The sequence below is a fragment of the Bos taurus genome, chromosome 27 (genome assembly GCF_002263795.3).
Source record: "Bos taurus isolate L1 Dominette 01449 registration number 42190680 breed Hereford chromosome 27, ARS-UCD2.0, whole genome shotgun sequence".
NCBI classification, from domain to species: domain Eukaryota; kingdom Metazoa; phylum Chordata; class Mammalia; order Artiodactyla; family Bovidae; genus Bos; species Bos taurus.
In genome coordinates, this window is record NC_037354.1 from 35,800,636 (window position 1) to 35,826,421 (window position 25,786).

At 45.0% G+C, this 25,786-nt stretch overlaps 1 protein-coding gene across 3 annotated transcripts in view; it reads right to left on the minus strand.

The window, feature by feature from the left end:
- Positions 1-25,786, minus strand: part of ZMAT4 (zinc finger matrin-type 4) — a 376,376-nt gene that overhangs the window by 221,115 nt on the left and 129,475 nt on the right. For all 3 annotated transcript variants that reach the window (NM_001076943.1, XM_059882307.1, XM_024986304.2), the window contains 1 exon segment: positions 20,349-20,438. In NM_001076943.1, the coding sequence (NP_001070411.1) occupies positions 20,349-20,438 (90 nt within the window).

The following is a 25,786-nucleotide window of genomic DNA, read 5'->3' on the forward strand; positions in this document are numbered from 1 at the left end:
AAAAAAAAAAGAATTGCATCTTTATGAAGGGGAACTGGGAACCAGGAATGAAGGTGAGTGAAATCCTTTGGCCGGACCTACCCTTGATATTCGGTAGATCCTTTTCTAACTTTAAACAAAAAGTAACGAGTAAGGCAAGCCCTAGTTAGACAGCTTTTAGGAGGGGCTGCGGGTGCTCAGTCAAGAAAGTTTAGGTTTTATCCTACAAGAAAATGCATCAAAGGTAGATAAAGGAGATGGGATAAGATCAGACCTAGACACAAGAAAGGCAATTCTTGTGACACTATTTCTAGGCTGGAGGAAAGTGAAGACAGATGTAGAACAAGGGTGAGGAGGCAGAGGCCACAGGGCGAGTGGGAGCTGATGACGGCTTGATGTCTTTCTGAAACGGCAGGAAGGAACCAAGAGGGGGTGAGCAGGTCAGACAGGGCAGAGTCACAGGATCGGAGCATAGCTGAATTATTTCAACAGTTTGCAGCCTGAGCAAATGGAAGAAGTTTGGTATCATTAAATCACGAAAGGACAAACAGGAGGGGAAGCGGGTTTCTGTGGGGAGAAAAGATAAGTCCGGGAGGTGGGCTGATTCTAGACTGAAAACACCCCGAAGTCCACAACCTGAGGCCAAGGGGCTCTGTTTTCAATATATAAAAGCAAACTGCAGGGCAGTCATGAAAGCAAGTGGCATACGAAAGCATTTTCCCCCACACTCACATAACCACATTTCCCAGAGTAGAGAGATATTTCTTCATGTCTAAAATTCAGTGTTCTGAGCAAAACAGGACTTTAGCTTATCAGTCATTTGCACCTTAGTGTAAAAGAGCTTATAAGGCTTGGAGGAGAGTATCTGAGAGTCAAGTACTGTGGCCTCAAGAAGGAGCAAAAGTGCAAGAAGAGGATTCGATGCATGAGACGCGGCCCTCAGGGCCAGTGCACTGGGACGACCCTGAGGGATGGGATGGGGAGGGAGGCGGGAGGCGGGTTTCAGGGTGGGGTCACACGGACACCCATGGCTGACTCATGTCAGTGTATGGCAAAAACCACTATGACGGTGTAAAGTAATTAGCCTCCAATTAAAATAAATTAATTAATTCTTCAAAAAAGAAGAGGATTACAGGCAGCGCAGCCCTTGCTAAACACAGGGCCCAGAGCTAAAGCTGCCATGCATTTCCTCCTGCCTTCCCAGCCAGAGAATGGGTTTGTCCTGCACTCACAGGGCATCAAAACCCCTGTCCCTCCAGCCCGCGTACCAAAAGGCAAGAAAGACAGGCCATTTGGTATTACTTAGTGCTTTTCATTCAACTTGCCCCCTTGAGGAAACACAAATGGACCATTTGTTTTTATGGAATACTGAAGTAGTAAAATGCAAAAAAAAAAAAAGAAAATGTTCTATAGCTGATTTTATCCTCTACCATGACTTTGATAGTAACCAGAGAGGCTGGCCTGACACAGCACGCTCCGATCTCCCTCCTGCTCGGCCTGCCTCCTGCACAAGTCCTCTGAGTCTGCACCGTCATCCTCGCAGGAGGGTTCCAGGTGCCTGCCCCAGCCCCCACCGTCCCCCTCTCTTCTCTCCACACTCTCTCCCTGGAGCTTGCCTACCCCACAGCCACACACACTCACACCTATTTCTCCACTCAGATCTCCCCTCTGAGCTCCAGACACAGATCCCGAATCCTGGTTGACGTCACCTCCTGAATGTCTTAATCGTTCCTCAAAATCACCACGTCCACACAGATTTATCCAAACCTAGTCTTCTAGAGTTTTCTCTCAGTAACAACTTCCGCATCTGCACTGTGCTGAGTCGCTTCAGTCGTGTCCAACTCTTTGTGACCCCATGGACGGCAGCCCACCGGGCTCCTCTGTCCATGAGATTCTCCAGGCAGGAATACTGGAGTGGGTTGCTGCTGTGACCTTCTCCAGGGCATCTTCCCAAACCAAGGATCAAACCTGTGTCTCTCATATCTCCTGCTTTGCAAGACAGGTTCTTTACCACCAGCGCCACCTGAGAAGCCCTTCTGCATCTACAGCTATGTAACAAACCAAACCTAAATGTACTGGCTAGGAACAACAACGGCTTCCCCAGAAATGGAGGTGGGGTGGGGGGTGGGGGACCCTGATTCCTCTTTTCACATTTCTTTAACCTTACTTGGTATACTGACCAAACAGGGTGTCCCTGATATTCTATGGAAACATACAAGGAATGAAACATACAAGCTTCATCAAACATAGCTGCTTACACCTATTTTTCCAGTTTCATTATCAACAGCGTGCCTTCACTTTCACACATGTCCCAGTTGGAATGGGTTGGGATGGTCAAGGACATTGTTAGACTTCCCCTAAAAGCCTCAGGGGTCTGGCTCCTACTTAGTGACCGTTCTAGCCTCTTCCAACTCCACACCCTGTGATGTTCTGCCCTGGTTATGCTCACCTTCTCTCCAGTCCTCCCAAACTTTCATAACCTTGATTCCTGCTCCTGGAATGATGGTTCTTTACCACCTTACCCAGTGAATACCTATGCGCTCTTCAGATGTCACTTAGGAATCACTGCTCAGAGACACCTTTCTTCAGCTCCCAGACAGGTCCCCTAAGGAGTTTTCCAGGAACCATGCCCACTCACCACAGCGCTTATCAAGGTTGCCATTTTCAGCTAAGGGTAGAGGGACCTTGTATGGGTCTGACTTTCCTCACCATTGACTCTATATCTGGAATTGGAACTTAATAATGGATTATGCAGATGAATAATTATTGCATTAGAAAATGAAAGAATATTTGTAGTGATAAACAATTCACCATCCAGTTTATTTATGAAATATAATACTGGTCCTCATAAGATACTGTCTCAGCTGGTAAAGAATCTGCCTGCAATGTAGGAGATGTGGGTTCGATCCCTGGGTTGGGAAGATCCCCTGGAGAAGGGAAAGGCTACCCACTTAAGTATTCTGGCCTGGAGAATTCCATGGACTGCATAGTCATGGGGTGGCAAAGAGTTGGACATCACTGAGCAACTTTCACTTTCAGAGTATGTTTAAATCAATTAATTTGATGAAGATCAGAAAGCAACATGTGATCATTTAACCCAGATAAGGAAACATACCAAAAATGTTTAGTGATTCATTCAAGATCTCTCAACCTTTCCTGAAGTCCAAGTGAAATTCAGACAAGACTACAGGTTTTCGTTTTTATTTCTAAGTGACAAGACTTTGATGAAGAAGCCTTGAGATCTCTTCCAAACTCAGATACTAGCTGATCTTGATTTAACTTTATTTTTGTCTTGATAGTGTTCTGTGTTTTTTTTTCCCTCTTTCTCTCCCTTTTCTTTCTCCTTTTTGCATCATTAGATATTAAAGCCAAGAACTACTGCCCAAGAGAGTATGTTACAATGCACACACACACACAAAGCTTAAAAATGCCAAGACTATATGGAGAGAGGCAAGGACAGGAGAGACACACTCACAACCCTCATTTCTTAGTGTTGAGGAAATTTCAAGCCTTAATCCCAGCTTGAATTGTTCCATTCTCCATTACAGCAATGAAAATAATGGGTAATGAGAGATCAGACAAACTAATTTGTCAATTCTGGGATGTGACATCATGACCATTCATTTCTGGGGTTGTTAATGCCAACCAGTGACCTTCTGGGATTATGTATAGCTGAAATGTGATGAGGAAATTTAATAAACAAAGGTCAACCATCATTCAGTACAGCAAGGAAACAATACTTTTTTTCTTTTACAATAAAATACCAAACATTTTAAAATCCAACATTGTCTTGGTTATTATAATAACCAAGTGTCTTACAATACTTATTCGGTGCATATAGCCCAAATTCTAATGACTTTAAATTATACAGAGGATAATATTTGCTGAGTTCTTGGGTATCTGAGGCTATAGACATTCCTTGAAAGGTCAGCTGTAAAACCCAGTTAGTAACTTTGAAGAAAAATGCCTTTTTCCATCAGGAATTCACAATAAAAATTATCTCCTTTTCTACACAATTTTCCTTTTAATTCTACTTGGCAAAGGGACAAAGCTAATAGACAAATTATACATGATTACAGGACTATTTGGCTATACAATGTCACAGATCAAGAGAAACGGTCCCCACTGCAAGTAAGCAATGGTCTTGCACCATTCACTCACATAAGCTCCAGAGAGAGTTTTGATGGAGCTTCAAGAATGACACAGTTAAACAGCCACATTTTTAATATCTATTAAAGTCACTGTGCCATGACTGAATAATGCCACCCGTGAGCGGGAAGGAGGAATACGGTACAACCAACCCCACCATGCACGTGGCCAAGGGGCGTGCATGCTGTCACCCCAGCTGTTCCAAACATCTAAGTCTCTCCTGCTTAGACTCAATGACTGGGGCTGGATAGCAGCCAAGTCATGACAAGACAAACGTGTTCCTCCAAGCACAGATCCGATGTGCAAATACCAACACCATATTTTTCACTCTTTGTATTAGTTTAGGTTCCTTAGAACAAGAATGTTATTGAACACTGTAATATTGCCTCTCAGCCTGTCTAGCTCCTTGGCCATCATGTAGGGCTTCTACAGAAAATGTATGTCTCAGCATCCTTTGATTTTCTGGATACAGACCATTCAATTTAGCCACTGGCTCATTCTAACCAGTCCGGTGCGCGTTTCTCCCTCCATCAGGTGTAGCATCGGAAAGATACTCACCATTATTAGGGCTGTTAGAAAGGAGAAAAAGGTAACAGGCATGGAGCATCTCTCTCCCACCAGACCCTGGGCTCCCTACTTTATATAAACATTATCACGTACATTCTTCTCAGTGGTCCTGGAACATAAGGGTTGTTGCCACCATTTTTCAGACTGTTGCAGCAAAAACAGAAATGAGTGAACAGCCTTAGGCACATACCAGCCAAAGAGGCAAGACTTAAACCATCTTGCTTATTCTTTAGCTGTTGCTACTAACAAAGACTCACAAGCCTTATAAGCTGGATGTGTCCTTCACAAAGCTAATAACTCTCAGACCCCATATGAAGTGCACTCTGCACCTGGCATTCTTCTGCCCTAACACTGTCTTGTAGGCTTCTGCATTTCAGAAGGAAGGTCACAGACCAATATCTTCAGGGACACCAGACCCAGCTGCTGAGTTGCCTGATGCCAGCTGGGGCTGGTTAGAAATTTTGCAAAAGAAAAATAAAATGGAAGACCTCCATTGGGATATAAAGGCTCTCCCAGTTCCCCAGAGAGGAGGATGCAGTTTTTGAGGTGCTAGCCTGCGGTGTTCTTCCCCTTTCCCCACAAAAGGAATAAAGCCACTCTTCCTATTTCCTCCAAACTCTGTCTCTGTATTTCTATTCAGCACTGGTGGACAGTGAGCCAAGATTTTGGCAACAAGATGAGGAAACTAAGTCTCAGAAAAATGAAGACATTGACCACGGTCGCCCAATCAGCAGGCATTGGAGGCCATATTCAACGCCAGAGACGTTCCCAAGGTCTATGACTTTCCATTTATATGACACCGAACCTGGTGGCACCTCAGAATTTCTATAAGTCCATAAGGTCATAAACCCTTGGTAGGGACCTGGGGGGAAAAAAAACGTGACTGGGATGACCCAGCAAACATGGCCCCAGCCCACGGCAGGCTCTGAGTGGAAGATTTCCTTGAGTCACTCCCGTACGGAATGTTCCACAGGAAACACACACTACTGATGTCGTCAGCATATGAAATGGCTGAGCCAGGAGTAAAAACGTGTGCTTAAAAAGAAAGAAATCCGAGGCATCAAAGGTTGCCACAGGGAGATGGGAGGATGAGAAAGTCTCTAGAATTAGATGACCTGCCCCGGAACCGTCTTCATCTCATTTGTAAAATAGGCACAGTACCTGCTCACGTGAGAGAAGGTTCTGAGAATGACAAAAGCCCACGCAGGCCGAGTTCCCGGGGCCGTCCGTGATACAGAGCAGGGGCATGGGAGGGGTTAGATGGACCCAAGTCTAAAAAGCCATTTTCCTGCGAATTAGTCGGACTCAGTGCATCATCTCTATTTTCAGAATGTATTTTTGCAAGGCTTGCTGGTGTTTATCGGGAGACATTCATCATTGTCTCAGCATGACCCGCACCAGATCCAGGTCACATGAAGTTATAAATGTATCTTATATTCCAATGTCATGACCCCTTGTCCGATTCTGAGGCAAGAAGAAAAATTTACATTTATTTCTAAAAGAACACATCAACCGAAACACAGCCCAAATGGCCGCGAGCCAGAAGGTAGTGAAGGAAACAGATTTCTTTGTTCTGCAAGAATAATATTTGGAGCATGAGGAATGTCCAGAGGTGACAAAGGAGAACCAGAATGGGGACACATGGGGTCACATAATGGGGTGATGGCAGGTGTAATTTATGGCAGGGCTGCAATGAGGTATGACTCATGAAGCCACGTGGGACAAAGCAGGGAAGGGAGGCAAGACACCCTCACTCTGATCCCTGAAGCTGAGGAAGAGATGAAGATAGATGGATTCTGACACTGAAGGAAGGAAATCTGATTAAACATGAGTGATAAAATGTTCTGGATTGAATTGGGATTTAAGAAAAAACAAACTGACATTTTGCGCGATTCTAGCATTGAAGAAGGAAATGGCAACCCATTCCAGTATTTTTTCCTGGAGAATCCCAGGGACAGAGGAGCCTGTTGGGCTGCCATCTATGGGGTCACACAGAGTCGGACACGACTGACACGACTTAGCAGCAGCAGCAGCACCAGCATGTCAACCAAGGAAATCTATCTATCGGGGGAAAAAAATTCAGACAGGGAAGATACGCTGGAGATGCAGACGCCTGAATGGAGAAGACACAGCAGAGAGGGAGAAGAGAGATGTAGACCCCAGAGACCCCCAGCTGCCACGTGCCAGTGAGTCCCCACTGTGCAGGCAGGCTCCTGTGAACCCCTGCTTAAAAAGTCAACATAGAAACTCATATTTCAGAGCTGAGGTCAGTAGGAGAGCAATTATCACAGATCCAATAGCTCTTTGGTAATCTGTGGTCACCAGGATTCTTTGAGTCAAACTACCCTAAGCAAAACTATATTTTGATTCATTTTCAAGGACCCATATGGTGTGCAAAGTCAGAGACACACACAGGAATTAGACCCATACTCTTCCATGTCTCAAGATCACCCTGTAGGCATGGACAACCTCTTTGCTCCAGAGGCAATACCAGACTGTCTTCCTGAGAAGGACATCTTGACTCTCATGTCCCATTACACTTAAGGATGAGAGAAGGTTGGCCTCTCGGGAAGGCCATCTGCCTCTGTTAGCTGCACACCGACTCCTGTTCACACAGCCTTGATTTCTGGTAAAACAGCATCAAGTCTCCAAAGCAGACAGGAGAAGGCAAGCAATGCCCAGCAGCAGAGGTTGCCAGTGAGAAGCCAACAGGGTTTGTCGGGGGACAATGGAGTCAGGATGTGTAGGCTGTGATCAGAAGCAACCGCTGAATGGACCAGCTTGTGCTGTGAGAGGACGCCCTCCAAGGACCTGCCTCTCCTTTTCTTTGGGTTTTTCCTATTTGAACATGACCCCCGTGGGACCAAGAAACGGGTCAAGATGCTTGTGGAAACTGCCCACAGCCCTAAGATTTTCTTGAATACAGCCAACTGCACAAAATATTCCTTAATAAGGCCACTTTGATAGGTATACAACCAAAGGATGATTTCAAGGAAATGTTCTAGAAGACTTTCTATACGAATGACAACTTTCTGTTAAAGCTATTTTTAAACTCATTGTTTTAAAGAAAACACCAGTGGGACAATAGCTTATTATGAAGATACGAACAATCGTTTATGCACCTCCCTCTGTGTGAGGTACTAAGGTGAATAAGTAAAGACCATGCACTTGAGAAACCTAAAACTGTGCTTTCTGGGCATTTTTAAAACATCTCTGCATTTTATCTCACTTATTTTATTTTTTTGGCCACACCACACAACACGAAGGATCTTAGTTCCTTGCCTGACCAGGGATCAAACCCACATCCCCTGCATTGGAAGCATGGAGTCTTAACCATGGTACCACCAAGAAGTCCCCCCATCTCTGCATCTTAAATGAAAGAACAGGATGGACTCCCTGGGGATCACTGGACCTGGGTCCCAAGACCACATCTGAGCTATTCCCGCCTTCTAAATAACCTCAGTCCTCCAGCTGGAAGCACATTATCTAACCACTGCCAACTTCTCCATCTCCTCTGGAAGCCCTCCAATAGCTCTCTGCTGGTATCTTTCATTCAAGGCACCAGGGCTCTGATAGTGTGCTCTCCCCAGCCCCTCACTTGGTGCCTGTCTTGAACTCACTCTGCAGGCTTTTCTGGTTTTGTATATCAATGCACCAGGAGGGCACCACTAGCCGCTGTGACTCTGTGGGCGCCCCCTCCTGGGCTGGTTCCTGAGTCGCCTCACCCTAACCATCAGAGAGAGAGCAAGGCTTGACTGAGAAGGAGTGCTAAGGACAAAGTCTCCCAGGCCCTCTCTCTTGCTGCCCCTACCCCTTGACAGGGGGCGAATTCACTCTAGGCAACTCGGGCAGGGGGGCAGTAACCATCCAGTTGTCTAAGATCTAAAGATGGAAGTTATTCAAAAACAATCTTACATCTCACATCCCTTATCCACGTCACCCATTTTTACCTACTTAATTGTCCCTCAGATCTAGGTATTTCTCATTTTTCTCCCCTGCTGTTACCCTCATCCAAGGCCACCCTCTTTCAGTTGATAAAAGAAATGCTCACATATTGAAGTCTTGGGAAGTTATTCTGACTTGACATGAGTTAACTTGAATTGTGGGATAACAAAAACTGCCTGTCTGTGGCGATCAAACCTACAGTGTACATCTGCTTTAATTATTGAAGAAAAAGGTGCAGTGACCAGAAGTAAAGAATGTCCATGTTAAAAAGAAAGATGAAACACCTCCCTTCCTGAGACACCAATGCTGGTCTTCCTTCCATGATAAGACTCCCCCTTTCCCAGGCACCAAGGCCATACTCACTGTGTACATGCCAATCTGGATTCTTGAAAACCTAAAGGAATGTATCCCCGACTTGCTTGATGTTCTTTGTTCTGACAAGATATAAAACTGTGCTGAAAATCATGCATCTCCAGAGCAGTTTCTCAGAATCATCTGAGAAGCCATCTTCTGGGCTATAGCCCTCAATTTGGCTCAAATAAAACTCTTTCTATTCCTATTATGGGGTTCCCCAGGTGGTATTAGTGGTAAAGTACATGCCACCCAATGCAGGAGATGTAAGAAATGTGGGTTTGGTCTCTGGGTCGGGAAGATCCCCTGGAGAAGGAAATGGCAACCCACTTCAGTATTCTTGCCTGGAGAATCCCATGGACAGAGGAGCTGGTGGATGTGGTCCACAGGGTTGCAAAGTGCTGGGCACAAGTGAAGTGACTTAGCATGCACGCTTTCCTATTGTAGATTGCTTACTGATGGTTTTCATGGACACAGGAGACAATCGAAAGTTTGATAGATGACAGTCCAAAGAAGAGGAGGCCCTTCTTTCCCCAAATCCATTCTCTACGTCTCACCACACAGCTTCTACCTCTGAGCACCAGCCATGCTGATTTTCTTGTTATAACTTATTCCTTAAATTGCTGTGACTTGTCTGAGTATAGAGGCTTTACATGTGCTCTTTCCATCTACCTAGAATTCTCTGACCTCTACTCATCTTTCAGACACAGCTCAAGCCTCATTTGTTCAGATTTCCCTGATTCCAAAGACCTCATGATTTCCCAAATTCTATATTTTTCCACTATGTTCCTTCATTTATGTATCTGTCCATTCCCCACACTATCCTGTAAACACTGCGAACAGAAACTATGTTTCATTCACTTTTAAGTTATCCACAATTAACCCAGCACCTGACTCTTGGTAGACAGCCAATCAATAGGAAAGATTAAATAAACAAAGTTGTTGTTGTTCAGTTGTTCAGTGGTGTCCTAATCTTTGCAGCCCCATAGACTGCAGCATACTAGGCTTCCCTGTCCTTCACCATCTCCTGGAGCTTGCTCAGACTCATGTCCACTGAATAGGTGATACCATCCAATCATCTCATCCTCTGTCGTCCCCTTCATCTCCCACCTTCAATCTTTCCCAGAATCAGGGTCTTTTCCAATGAGTCAGCTCTTTGCATCAGGTGGCCAAAATACTGGGGCTTCAACTTCAGCATCAGTCCTTCCAATGAATGTTCAGGATTGACTGACTTTAGGATTGATTGGTTTGATCTCTTTGCAGTCCAAGGGACTTTCAAGAGTCTTCTCCAACATCACAGTTCAAAAGAATCAATTCTTCGGTGCGCACCCTTCTTTATGTCCACTCTCATATCCGTACACGCATGGATGAATAAATGAAGAATGCATAGTAATTCAGAGCTCAGATCCGAGATTCAATCTGTATAGTATTCGCATCACTTACACGGTGTACAACTTTGGATAAACTACTTGACCTAAGCTTCAGCCTTCACATTCTTTTAAACTGGAGGCCATAAAGATTCCTACTTGTACTTGTAAAGTTCAAATGAAGTATCTACCATGTATTTATTAGTAAAAGGCCTGACATAAAAAGGGCATCATAACTTGCTGGCTAAGGAGAGAATTTATCCAACGATCACAATAACAAAATTAGAGTTCAGCAGGAGGGCCACGAAGCTTGTGGTAATCAAACATCCGTGACACTGCATCCATCTTCTAAAAAATTAGTTTCATAGCTGTCATTTTGGGGAATTCTTTCCTCTCCTCTGGATCAGATTCTAGACAGGAGTCATAGCTACGATACATATTTTAGTATAAATGAGTTTCAGAACCAGAGTCCCAAGCTATAGATCTAGTCTCAGGCCTAGGACGTTGTATACAGCTCAACCGTCATACTTCACATTGACATCTGTTTTTGCATTTAATCATTTGTGTGTTTGTATAATAAAAGTTTTTACTCCACTTTTGGGTACAGTTTCCTGAGAAAATATTGGTCTTTTCAGGACATATCATTGATTTGCGGTGACAAGAAAAAATACTCTAAATCAGGGCTGTCTCAGAAAACTCAGGAGTTCTGCTTACCGTAAACTGAGTTTGGTGGATAGACAGCAGAAGAAGGAAACCGTTCTCATTGTTTCTACAGTATTACAGGCTTCACCTGGATTCCTGCAACATAACCTGCTCATACATTCCAGTCTATCTATATTGAAAGAAGCAAAGCAAAACGGCAACGGTGTTCCCGCTCAGTGGTGGGAACGATGTTTTCTATTCTGTGCAACCTTCTACCTGCTGGGCCCTGAAAAAAATGAAACTCCTGAAATAAACAGAAGACACAGGGAACTCAGCTCAGGGCTCTGTGATGACCTAGAGGGATGGGATGAGGGGAGGGGAAGCAGGTGTGTGAGAGTCCAAGAGGGAGGGGATATATGAATACATAAAAGCCTCTTGATGAAAGTGAAAGAGGAGAGTGAAAAAGTTGGCTTAAAGCTCAACATTCAGAAAACGAAGATCATGGCATCTGGTCCCATCACTTCATGGGAAATAGATGGGGAAACAATGGAAACAGTGTCAGACCTTATTTTTGGAGGCTCCAAAATCACTGCAGATGGTGACTGCAGCCATGAAATTAAAAGACGCTTACTCTTTGGAAGAAACGTTATGACCAATATAGATACCATATTCAAAAGCAGAGACATTTCATTGCCTACAAAGGTCCATCTAGTCAAGGCTATGGTTTTTCCAGTGGTCGTGTATGGATGTGAGAGTTGGACTGTGAAGAAGGCTGAACACTGGAGAATTGATGCTTTTGAACTGTGGTGTTGGAGAAGACTCTTGAGAGTCCCTTGGACTGCCAGGAGATCCAACCAGTCCGTTCTGAAGGAGATCAGCCCTGGATATTCTTTGGAAGGACTGATGCTAAAGCTGAAACTCCAAAACTTTGGCCACCTCATGCTAAGAGTTGACTCATTGGTAAAGACTGATGCTGGGAGGGATTGGGGGCAGGAGGAGAAGAGGACGACAGAGGATGAGATGGCTGGATGGCATCACCAACTCGATGGACATGAGTCTGAGTGAACTCCGGGAGATGGTGATGGACAGGGAGGCCTGGCATGCTGCAATTCATGGGGTCGCAAAGAGTGGGACACGACTGAGCAACTGAACTGAACTGAACTGAACTGAACTGAGAGATGATTCACTTCATTGTACAGCAGAAACTGACACAACATTGTCAAGCAATTATGTTTGCTGTTGCTTAGCTGCTCACTTGTTTCCAAACTCTTTTGCAATCCCATGTACTGTGGTCCACCAGGCTCCTCTGTCCATGGTATGTTCCAGGCAAGAATACTGGAGCGGATTGCCATTTCCTTATCCAGGGGATCTTCCCGACCCAGGGATCAAGCCTGAGTCCCCTGCATTGGCAGGCAGATTCTGTACCACTGAGCCAGCTGGGAATTATACACCAATAAAAAAAAGAAGACAAGGCAGCTTTAGAGTCTGGAATGTTCCAAAGGGATAATTCCTGTGAGTAGGGAGACTACATCCACATCCAGAGAGGTGACAACCCACCTCTTCCTTTGCCAAAAGCATGCACTTCACCCAGGGGTTAGCAGACACCTCCTGTGCAGGGCCAGAGGGTGAGTACTGTAGATTTTGTGGGACAGAGTGCCCCATTGCCACTGCTCAGTCCCTCTGCATGATGTGAAGACAGCTCTCGACAGTTTGGAGAGGACTGAGAATGCCTGGGTTCCAATAAGACTTTACTTTCGAGCATCAATATTTGAACTCCATGTAGTTTTTCATGTCACGATGTACTAATCTTCTTTTAATTTTTTCCCCCAACATTTAAAAACGTAAAACCCATTCTTAGCTTGTAGACCTTACAAAAATAAGCAGTGGCTGCATCTGGCCGGTGGCTATATTCTGACTCCTGGCTTAAGACGAGACACATACACATATACTTAACTTGCACCCACGGATTTCCTAATTGCTCTTCGAGTCTCCCAAATGTAGACACCAGGCCTGTCCCTAACTGGGTGATGGAAGTAGTGTACTGCATGGCAGAGACCAAAGATTGGAACGCACAGACAAGGAAATTTCTAAAATTCCCTGAAAGAACAGTTTACACACACTTTACAGTTTGTCATGCAGCTGCACAAACAGGAAGCTTTTATCTGAAGCCCTCTGAGAAAGGGGCAGAGAAGCAGGCAGTGCAGTGACTGTAACCCTTGATTATAAATCTACGGCAATTACAGTTTAGAAAGTCCAAAGCAAAGCTGTAACACTAATCTGTAGCTCAGCCAGGGACAGCATCCCCACTTTTAGCTCTAAATGTGTAGCTGGCAGCCAAGACACGACATCGTTGGTAGACACATCCCTCATCGAGAAATCCCCATGAATTCAGCAGCAGACCACTGGAGACAATGGAAAAGGTTGAGCAAGCAAATGTCAATACTATGCACAGTATGGGCTCGTATCCCTGTCCACCGTCCAATCTCCATTTGTGTCTCCACTGCCGCACTGGTTGAATACCGTCTCCCCGGTTATATCCACCTCAGACATGTGACCTTACTTGGAAATAGCATCTTTTCAGATGTAATAGATTATGATGCCTTCACAGTGGATGATCGGGCTTCCCTGGTGGCTCAGACAGTAAAGAATCCACCTGCCAATGAGGGAGACCGGGGTTCGATCCCTGGGTCGAGAAGATCCCCTGGAGAAAGAAATGGCAACCCACTCCAGTATTCTTGCCTGGAGAATCCGATGGACAGAGGAGCCTGGTGGGTTCCAGTCCATGGGGTCACAGAGTCAGACACAACTGCGCACACCCGCGCACTGGATGACCGTGGCCTAGATCCAAAGACGGGCATCTTTATTAGAAGACAGAGACGCACACAGGGATGAAAGCCTGGTGCGACACAGTTGCAAACCAAGGACTGCCAAGGGTGGCCAGCCACCTTGCTAGGAGAGAAGCATGTACCTGATTTCCCATCAAGGCCTCCAGAGGGAGGTCCTGCCTACACCTTGATTTCAGATTTGTAGCTGTAAGAACTGTGAGAGTATATATTTCTGTGGTTGGAAGCTAACCGGTTTGTGGTCATTTGTTAACGGAAGCTGGAGGAAACAAACACAGCCACCTATTAGTACTGTGCATCTCAAGTACCTTGGAGTTTTGTTTCTCTGAACACATGACTCGTGTCAAGTCCACGTTCAGAAGAGGCCTTTCCCAGACTTTTTCATTTGATCACTCACATCCAGACCCTCTAGAATCAGCTTGGGGACTTCCCTAGTGGTCCAGTGGCTAAGACTCTGTGCTTCCAATGCAGGGGGCCTGGGTTCAATCCCTCATCAGGGAACTAGATCCCACATGCCACAGCTAAGACCCAGCGCAGCCAAATAAATTTTTTTTTTTTTTAAAGAATCAGCTCATTGTCACTTTCTCTGGGAAACACTGTCCTGCCAAAGTCCTGCCAAGAGATATCAGGGTCCCCTCCCTCGTGCCCAGATGCTAGTGATAAAACACACATTCACACTGAGGGTCTGGGGAAGTCCTGCTGGCTTACACATGACTTAACTTGGATTTTATGCTAGCCAGAACGGCCTGCTTGTGATTATCAAATCTACATTGTACAAATGCTTTAATTATTAAAGAAAAGAGCACAGTGACCAGCAGTGAAGAATGCCCATGTTAAAAAAGAAAGATGAAATGACTTCCTTCCTAGTCATCCAGTGCTCATCCTCCTTCTAGGATAAGAGCCCCTTCCTAAGCACCAAGGCCACACTGACTCGCCGTGTGTGTACTGGAACAGTTTTCCTTTTGAAACCTTGAAGGAACGCATCCCTAACTTTAATGGTCTCATTTCTGACAAGACGTAGAACTGTGCCCAAAACCATGCTTCTCCCGGAGCAGTGCCTCAGGTTGTCTGAGAGGCTGTCATCCGGGCTATGGTCTTCAGTTTGGCTCAAATAAAACTCTTTTCTCTTCCTATTATAGATTGCTTATTGATTACTTTCATTGACAGTCATCTAGCCATATGACCAGGGTAGCATCTGCTACACTTTTCAAATCATGAAAAGATGTGATCTGCATATAATGGAACCCCCGCTACGTCCTGATTCCTGTTAAGGAAAGTTCCATGTGCTTCCATCTTTATGCCCCAGCACTTAGGAGATGGTGCAGCCCCTGTCTCCAAGCAGGGCATGGTGAGCCACTTTGCAGGGGCCAGAGGGAATTCTATTTTGCTGTGTTTTATATTTCCCCAGCCTTGTCTCTGCCACTTACTGGCTGTTTGACCAGAGTCAAATGACTTCATTTCAGTTTTCTTCTCTGTGGGGAATAACACTAGCCCCTACCTTACACAGGACTTGTGAAGAGGAAACGTGTTAATGTATAAGCATTTAGGGGGGAAGCATCTGAGAAGTGCCAGTTACTATTAATACTCTCCCCTGGGGAAGCAATGCTGTCTGTCTCTGGACCCAGCAATGGCTTCCAGGCCCCCAAAGAAGCTACAATTTCAAGACATGTAGAAGAAGCCCAGGAATAGAATTTAGGGTAGCAGACAGGGTCTTTTTTTACAAATTTGGACAAGACATGGTACTTCTTTGAGCCTTATTTTCACCTTTGTAATTACGGGGTTGGAAGGGGATTACAATGAATCCTTCCAACCCAAAATCCAGGCTATTTAGGGACCTGTGAACGCAACAGTGGAAGTTCTCAAGCTATGCCAAATATTTCAGAATGTAAGGAAAGCCATATAAATATTTCGGAGTGGGCAAGTCCAATCACACTAACCAAATGTCAAGTCTCCTCTCTCAGAAGGAATTACATGAACTCCAAGTAAAAACAGTTTATTTAATACCGACAGGCAATTTGAATTTGCAGTTAACTTATCTTTACAGAATAAAAATAAAAGTAAAACTAAATCACCTTTTAACTTCAAAGTGCTGTTTCCCAAGCAGACTTTTTTTTTTTTAAAGCATGTGATCCATGAGTGAGAAGATAATAAAAGGGCCCATTGGTGGAAAACCAAGGCTCTCAGTAGACTAGATAATCTTTAAGTCCTTTCTGGCTCGAATGCTCACGGGATTACTGAAAATTTCTCCAAGGCAATCAACTATAGCAATTTATTTCGTATTTAATTTTACTCTGTGGCCTCACGGGGAGTATGTTGTGCTCTAAAATTTCAAGGAAAAAGAAAAAAAAACAGAGGATCTAAATGAGGATTCTAAAGAGTAAAACAGGGGATTTTAAAAAGCTGGAAAAACCAGAACAAAAGGCAGAAATGAACTTAAGTTTTTAAACAACAAACAACCAAAAAGGTCAAATGACCTGGAATAGAAATGACAATGGCCCTGGGGATAATAACAGGTACTTCTGTTCCTCTGTACGTAAATAAAGTTACCAAGTATTCCCAGGAAAGGGATGGCTGCCATTACCTATCAATTTTAGGAATCGCTGTGGCCCAAGCTTCGTGTGTGGTCAGGGTTTGGAAAATCAGCAACAAGTTTTCTATTTCCAGAAGGACTCACTTTGTTGGATATTGTTCTCAATCAGTGACATCAGGATGCAAACCTCAGCCCCCGGGAGCAGGGCAGGTGGGAGGATGGGCAAGACAAGAGAGGCAAGTGGAGCGAAGTAGGACAACCTCCCCAGATCACAGGTGCTGGGGGGAGAGGATCAGCAACAACAACGCCTGCAGAAAGCACTGAAAACAAAGTGCTCAATGAATGAGTTTGCTCAGTTGGATCTTCTGATGAACCTGTACATGATGGGTTATTATCACACTCCCCGTCTTACCACCCTGTGGAAAGAAACGCCAACCAGAGGAGAACAAGAAAGGCTGCTGATGCAGAGCGTGCTGTAGCCAGGGAGCCAGCCAGCCGTCACCTGCATCTGCAGGAGACGCAAAGGCAAGCAGAGACGTGGGGAAGCTTCAGAATGGAGAAAGGGTAGGTCTCACCTGTGCCCTGATGTGGGGAAAGGCAAACAGGTCACCTAAAATGGGAAGAAGCCCATGTGATGGGTCAGGGGTGCATATTTGGCTTTTTCTGGTTGGTCCTGAGTTGGAAACGGAGACAGAAGTCCGCGATGATGTCAGCTACTCATCAAGTCCTGCATTCGGGGCTTGTCACAGGGCTGTTTTTCACTTCCTGGATTGTTACTATAGACAGTGGCCTGACGTCCTGTAGACTGACTTACAGCAGGCAGGCTTCTGGGCTGGTCACTATATATCAGTAGGTTGCTCTTCTGTACTGGCTGCAGGCTGTGGGTCAGTCGTAGTTTTATATATGGTCTGTGCATTGTTGCTCAGACGAGTCTGACTCTGCAACCTGATGGACTGTGCCTGTCAGGCTCCTCTGTCCATGGGATTCTCCAGGCAAGAATACCGGAGTGAGCTGCCATTTCCTTCTCCAGGGAATCTTCCCAACCCAGGGGTGGAACCCGAGTCTCCCACATTGCAGGCAGATTCCGTACCATCTGAGCCACCAGGGAAGCCCTGTGTATGGTCTAGCCATTGCTGATTTGTATATTCAGGGTCTCAGTCCTTAGATGTGAATCTGTATCAAATGAAATTGGTTCAAATGGTTACAACATCAACTCTCAAGGCCCTGGAAAGGGGCTGGGGGAGCCTTGCACATTGCATCCAATACATTAAGATGCCTAATGGAAACGATAGTTTTCACTGCGAAATGTCCATACAGCCTGCTAAAGCATCAACCATCTCTTCTAAAGAGTAAGATCATTAAGTTGCTTTTCCTATTTACTGATTTGCTCATAGACCGGGATTATCGAGTCAGAGGAAATGACTGAATCAGCAAATCCAATGATAAAGCCAAGTTTTCAAAACCCAGCAAAGAGTTCTCAAAGGGGTCTTCAGGAAAGAACTCTTGTAAATACTTCTTGCTGTAAAATCTGACCTTCATTCCTGCTAGGAACTGACCCCAGGGTGTCTGGCAGAACCAGAGCCTGAGTGGGGTGCAGCATGGGTCTGACCAGACTGGCAAAGACTGTGTCTTCAAGGCCACCAGCAGCAGTCCCAGTGCCCCTTTCTCTTTGCCTATGAAGGGGAACAGGACACCCCACCCTCTAACATGCCACTTTGATATACTGATTTTTTAGTAAAGTGACTTAAGAAACAGCAGGTGCAGGAAGGACACTCTGACCATCTCCTGCCCCCTGAAAGCAGGAGATAAATCTCCCATGTGAAAGGCACCCTCCCTGTACCAGGAGGCAGAGGGACAGCCCTATCACCAGGGATACAGAATCCAGGGCCAAGAGGCCTCTATAAGCAAACCTCAGTACTTCTTCACTAATTTGCTACCCCAAGCCCAGCACCCTCTCTTTGCCCCTTCAATTCCTTATAAATTTGTCACTTCACTGTCTAAGAACATAAAAGCTGCCTGCTTTGGTCACTTTGTTGAGTCTCTTCTCTTTGGGGCTCCCACATGTATGGAATTAAATTTGTGTTTCCTCTGTTCATCTATCTTTAAGTCAGTTTAATTATTAGACCAGCCAAGGAACCTGAGAAGGAAAGGTTTTCCTCCTAAGGATCACTCCTTAGGAGCTCAGCTATGCGTGCACCACTCATGATTAGAACTTGAATGGACAGACAATAATAATCTGTGCTCCAAGAGCTTCTTATTAAGTGTCCATGAATCCCTATTGTTTCTGACTCTTAAGATTAGATGCTAAATGGCCACTGAATGAAGGGATACATCACTGAACAACTGCAAGGGGAAACAACGGAATTCTGTTCTCTCTGTTAATAGACACCTGACGGAGAGCATGACTCCAGCATGCTACAGGATTCTGAGATTACATAAAAGCTGGCTTTAGCCGACTCCCCTGTGGCTTAATAGGTTGTTTTGCTACGGATGCACCCAAGAAAACACCCGTCCACCCTCCTCACTCCCACTGCGTCCATCTGGTACCATCCATCCAATCCCAAAGACCCCAGCTCGCATGCCACCTCTGCAGTCACACGTTCCCTGGTCGCATGGCCCGGGCATGACTCATCCACCCTTTGTCTCCATGAGGCGCTGTGTACAAATGTTAACAAACACCTCCACTGTGGCACCAGAGCTCTTTTATGCAACGCTTACCTCTCTCGCTATATTTAAGTCTCTTTAAGGCAGGTCTGTGGCTTGTGTGTCTGTCTCCTTGGTGGGCAGTAAAGAAAAATCCACAGAGTCCAGGTGAGTCTGCACCTGTTACTTCATTTTGGGATGCTGAGATGTGGCTGGAAACCCCTGGCCCCGGCCAGCCCTGACGTTCTCCACCTTCAGTCACGTGGAAGGGAGGAGCCCCATTGTAACCACAGCCAAAATCCCCCCTGATCCTTACCGGTCAGCTTCCTGACCCCTAATTAGGCAAAACTACCCACCCCGGGCCTCACTCATTAGGGCTGTAACCAGTCACCCCATGAAAACCACACCTTTCTCTCTCTCCCGTTTCTCTCTCTCTCTGTCTCTCCTGTGAAGAACAAATGAGTGCAGGTTTTGCCCAGTCTCTTCAATGATTATGTATTAATTTTTAATAAGAAAAGAAGACTGGCATCGATATGGCAGCAGAAAAAAAAAAAAGCAGGATCACAATCACAGTGAGAGGTTGGGATGTGAATTCTTCACCCGCAGCCTCTTGGCCCTCAGAGGGTGAGGCGTTTCTGTGTTTAATCCGCAGTTGGTATCATGGAGGACCTCTGCCATGGATGGGTAAGAACATTCTACTCGGCAGGAAAAGGGCCCCCCGCAGGGAGGAGGGGGTGCTCCTCTCAGCAGTCTTGGCCTCGGCCTGGCTAAGGGAAACCCTTTGCTCTGACTTTAAACCCTCAAAGCGACTGCCTAATTGTTATTTGTCTTCCTAAGTAAACATTCCCTCAGAGAAAGGTAACACTGATCAAAACCCTGAATATTTTTATTTGCAAGATATGTACACAGTTTTCATTATAAGTGAACAAACTGGCGCTCTGTTTCACACACCAAAGGAAACATACATTATGTAGAAAGCAAGGCTCCGATATTTCTGACAGGTTTGCCCTTAGGTCATGCCTTCTCCAGGCGCCCGCCTCCCCTCACCCAGCCTCTGACGGTCTCAGCCCCTCCGTTTGTTCTTTCTTTGCAAGGTCCAAGCACAAAATCATCAAAAAGTCTCCCAGCCCTGTATCCTGCAAGGTCTGGCAGGAAGAAAAAAAAAGGAAAAGACTTGCTTATATGTTATATTTTCTGTCATAGTTAATGAGAACGATTTCAACTCACTTAGCTTTCCCGCTAGGCTGGACATAACTGGAATTCCCAGACCTGCAAAGTTTCTCGCCGACAGAACAAACTGTCCAAGGATATCGCGTGGTGTCAGATACTCACGTTTTCTGATCGGAGCCTCTTGGCTGGACACCCACCATCCCTGGGGTGAAGCATGTAATACAGTCGGACTTTGCTGGCATGTTTTCGACTCTGGGAAGGAAAAGCAGAAGCAGATACTATGAAAGAGAAGGCATTGAGAATCCTTGGACACATCGGCAGTGACTGCCAATGCCCAGAAGGAATTTCCTCAGAAAATGTGAAGGTCTATACCAAGGTCACGGTGAGAGGCCTTGCACCAAGGCCCCGGATGGAGAGGCCAGAACCAAGGTCATCTCTGAAACTGACTGAGCCCGGCTGTGAAAGTGTTAGTTGCTCAGTCACGTCCAACTCTTTCTTTCCTTCTCCAGGGGATCTCCCCAACCCAGGGACCGAACTCAGGTCTCCTGCATTGCAGGCAGATTCTTTACCTTCTGAGCCATCAGGGAAGTCCATTTAACTGTTGCCAAAAGCCCCCCTGATCCTTATCTAGGTCAGCTCCCTGACCCCTAATTAGGCAAATACGCCCACCCTGGTACTCACCCTATAATGCTCTAACCCAACACCTAATGCCACCCTTCAACAGGAATTTTCTTTGTCTTCAGGCGATAAACATTGGCTACTAATTCATGCAAAGTGTTGATTCTCCCTAGTCTGTCAGGAGGTCAGCCCGCTGTGCTCACAGCGCCTTCATCCTCAGCCCCCTACTCTTGATAATTACTCCCTTCTGAAATTCTCTGTGTCTGGAAATTCTTTTCCAACCCACGTTTGGACTGCCACGACAGAAAATACTGGAGCACGTTCATGTGGGTCCCTTGGGATGACGTGTCAGATAGGTGAAGTGACTTGCCCAACGTCATCAAGACAATGTAATTTCAGGATTAAAAAGCAGTTAGGGAAGAAAGGTGCAACCACTGGGATCTTTTAGCCTGGAGTGAATCCTGTTCAACTGTCTGCAAAGGTAAGAATAGGTCAGCAGAGGGAATGATACAAGGATCAGCTAGGAAGAAGAGCCCAGTTCCCTACCTTAGTGAAAGTGAAAGTGAAGCCGTTCAGTTGTGTCCGACTCTTAGCGACCCCGTCCTGCCCTAAATAGCTGGGGACCACACTGCCGTGGGAGCTGGACGTGCACACAGCATCTCTAACTGAAGCCTGATTAGAGCCAAGCTACATGCATGGAGCCAGATGCCACTGAACCAGTCAAGCCCCACCACCTGCAAATCAGCAGGACTCCGAACTTCTATCTGTCCTGACTGCCCCATGCCTAGTGTGGAGAAACTGATTTCTTGTTACTTCCATCTTTCCTGTCTTCCTTTGCTGAACTGATAGCCCATCTGAACTCCCCTCACCTCTAAAGAACACTGAAGTTCTAACTTTCAAGCTGCTACCTGAGGCAGGATGGTGGACTGAAAAACACCCATAAAAGAGTCAGAAATTCAGAATCCCAGTTCAGGCTCGACCACTTTCTTCCTGTGTGATATCGCACAAGTCATGACATGGAATGAGTCATTTACTCTAATCTGATTATAGTCAAAGCTAGTCTCAAGCTTCCCTGGTGGCTCAGCAGTGAAGAACCACCTGCCAATGCAGGAGACACAGGTTCAATTCCTGGATCGAGAAAGATCCCCTGGAGGAGGGAATGGCAATCCAGTCCAGTAGTCTTGCCTGGAGAATCCCATGGACAGAGGAGCCTGCCAGGTCCACAGAGTCACAAAAGAGTCGGTCACGACTTGGTAACTAAACCACCCAAACAAGTCTCACATTCTCCTTGTACAAAATGAGCACAATAATATTAGGGTTTCCAGGAGAACCAAATGAGACATTATATAGGAGAGTCTGTTTCTCAATGTGGATTGCACCAATCCTGACTTTGAGCTCTATGTGGTCTCTGTAAGGTGAATTCTTGAATCCATTGCTGCCTGATTCCAAGTCCCCCAGCCCCTACCTTTACTCAGAGATTATTTCCTTCTTTTCCAATGACTTGGTTCCACGTGTCATTCTTTACAATTGGGTTCTAGCCTGATTGATGGGTTGCCTTCCTGGATTAGCCATAAAGGGGAAGTGATTTCAGGGAATACACAGCAAGTTGCATCTTGTTCACAGGACATCGTGTAACTCCTTTCTGTCTGGTTTGCCTCATTTATCACTTCTTTCATTCCTTCACTGTGCCTCAAGCAAGAAGACCACGCCTCCAAACACCTGCTGGACACTTCTAAGGTCTTTAAATGCATTTAAAAGTGCTAACCGGTCCATCCTAAAGCAAATCAGTCCTGGGTGTTCATTGGAAGGACTGATGTTGAAGCTGAAACTCCAATACTTTGGCCACCTGATGCAAAGGGGCTGACTCATTTGAAAAGACCCTGATGTTGGGAAAGATTGAGGGCAGGAGGAGAAGGGGACAACAGTGGATGAGATGGTTGGATGGCATCACCAACTCAATGGACATGGGTTTGAGTGAACTCCGGGAGTTGGTGATGGACAGGGAGGCCTGGCGTGCTGCAGTTCATGGGGTCTCAAAGAGTCGGACACGACTGAGTGACTGAACTGAACTGATTTGCGATATGAAAATTATTAGAGACATTTAAAAAAAGTACTAAAGTGTGATTTTCGAAATATATCCGAAGCCCTTTCTAGGTTGAATTTTAAGTTTTAATCAAAGGTTATCTGGAATCTTGTCTGCTTGGAAGACTGGAAGGATAGAGAAATGGAACCCCATATGAATATGTGTCAGATGATTTCAACATCACTGCTTAGCTTCTGTGAGCTCTTGAGAATGTTGCCATGCAAACAAGCACGTTTCATTTTTCAGGTAAATATGCCGATGTCTAAAATGTGTATAGCTATTCTACAGGGTTGTGGGGGTTTTGGAGGTAAGGGGTAGTGGAAATATTAGGAACACTGCCACAATTCAAAAAAAAAAATACTAAAGAAGATGTCAAAATCTCCAGGACATTGAATGTTGCCACAGAATCTGGGCTGCTGTAAAGCACACGCAGGCAGGTAATTGGTGAAAAGACAAAGTGATAACAGTGTGAGCTCGAATGGGGCTGAAGTAGGTTTTCAATTTTGCTTTTGTTACCATAGAAGAACTTCTTATCACAGTCCCTGCAGCATCAGTCTACCCAGGGAACAAAATCATGGCAAAATTGGAAATCTCATAAAGCAGCTTGTTTTGTGGTAGGGTTTTTTTTATTCTTTCCTAAAATATAACATTTCTTTCAGAAAGGCTATTTCCAGCAAAGACAGAGTTCACCGGGTTATTTACTTGCAGTTTGACAAAACAAGTAAAAAAAAAAAAAAAACCCATTAGCTGAAAAAAGAAAAGAAAAAAAGAGCAGCTGTGCTGTGATTAGTGATGAGCAATATTGGGTCAGAACCTTCTTCCTGATAGTGTCCACTGAAGGCTTGTTTTTCTCCTTTGGCTTCCCAGTCTCCAGGCTGGCTGGAAGGACGGCCTTGACCTAGTGTCTAGGTGGAAAGAAACAGAGCCTTGGCAAACACCACCTGACCCTGGACTGATGGCGGATGGGGTCTGGTACTGGCTCATCACTCAGCTGCATCCCTCGTGCCTGGTCCTCTCTTTCCCTCCTGTTGCTTTTCCCAGGCCACTTGGCCTGGAGCCAACACCTCCCTATGCTGACTTCAGCGGGAAAGTCAAAACCCCAAAGACAGTCCACTCCACAGTGAGAGGAGCATGGGACTGCCCTCCCAGCTGGTCTGACTCAGACCCAAAGCCACAAATGATGTTGGTCAACAAAGGGAAGGAGGCTCCCAGTTGAACGTTCCTGGAGCCCTGCTCTCCCCCAGAGCTCTGCCAGCAGCTCCTCTCTTTCTTCCTGCCACGTTCACCTCTTCACCCAGACAGGACACGGAGTCACCTACTGCATCACCCTCCAAGTGACTTCTCTTAATTACCCTCCTCTCAATTTCCCTTAACTCTCTGAAGCTGCATCAAATTTGGCATAGAAATCTCACCCCATTCCATTTATTCCAAAAACGAAACCTTTCCTACAGAAAGTTAAAATTGCATTTGAGCAAAGATGTTCATCACAGCATTATCTAAATAGGAACAAAATAATAAACTGGAAGACAGCTACACTTTCAACAATAGGAGACGGGTTCAAGCAGCCATGGAATGCCCTTATGTTCAGTTGCAAATGGAAAAAAAAATGCTTTCTACATAATGAATATTGGATAGAAAATGCAAAGCTCAAAATTGCTCATATACGATGATGACAATTAAATAAAAATTCGTAAGTATAGCAAGAAGAGATGAGGGGAGAAAAATATAGTTTTTTAGGGTAAGAGTCTAGATGGTTTCTCTTTTTAATTTTTATAACAAATTCATCTTTAACAAAAAAATAATAACTTCAAGCCTTTGTAATTCCTCCTTAAGTCTACTTTATACTAATTATAATTAGTAAAAAGCATCACTGATCTGGAGTGCATTTAACATATATTGATATAACTGATCACTTTTCCATCTACCCTTATCAACATTCAAAATGCACACTGTTTTCACTGTAATTCTTGGTAATTAGATGAGCATACTTAACCGAAGAGCAGGACGTGCTCCTTCAGAATTGAAAACCTGATTTTGGCCCATTGAATTCTTTGGTAAATATGTATACTTTTCACCATGTGGTCATTTTAGCTTTCTGTGTATGTACGGAGATTATGGGATGGTAAATGCTGTCCAGACAACCAAACCAGGAAGACTTGGAAAACACTACCCCTCAAACTGCCTTAGGTCATTTCAAAGATCCATTAATACCTAAAACTAACACTGTTTTTAAGAGTTTAAAAAGCCCAACTGCCAGCCAAAAGGAACTTAAAAGAGAAAAAATATACCTTACTAACATGTTAAATGTATATATTACAGAGTTTCAGGAGGGAAAAGGACCATTAATTTCAGGGGGAAAAAACACGAAAAAGAAATTATACTCTCTTTCAGTTGCACTGAGAGTCAATCCCAGGTTCTTTCTTGCATTAATATTTGCATTTTAAGTAAAAGTCATTATTTTCATTCAAACCACATCAACTTTAAGCTTCCCAGATAGGCCAGAAATGACCAAACCTTTCGTTTTAATTAAAGCCCTTCCCCCATTGCTGGGCATTGTGTGGGGGCAGACCTATCTGGAGACTATTTTCTTTGGCTGAAACAATCTCTTGGCATGCTAAGGAACAGTCTAAAGTGGGAATTCAGGCCAGCCTTCTCTTTGCAGGGATGAAGAGCAAGACCAACCTCTGTTTCAGATGTATTGCTGTGAAAGGAGAGAGTGAAACACAGAAGCAGAACAGCTCTGTGCTTCACCTAAAAAGCCACCTTCCACGATCGCACGCGTTCCTTAAAAAATTCTCAACTCGCATTTGCTTCCAACAAGGCTACTGATTTCTGCTCTCATAAAATGTGGCGATAACAAAGCAACTTGGTATTTGCATAATGTTCCCAACAGCCTTCA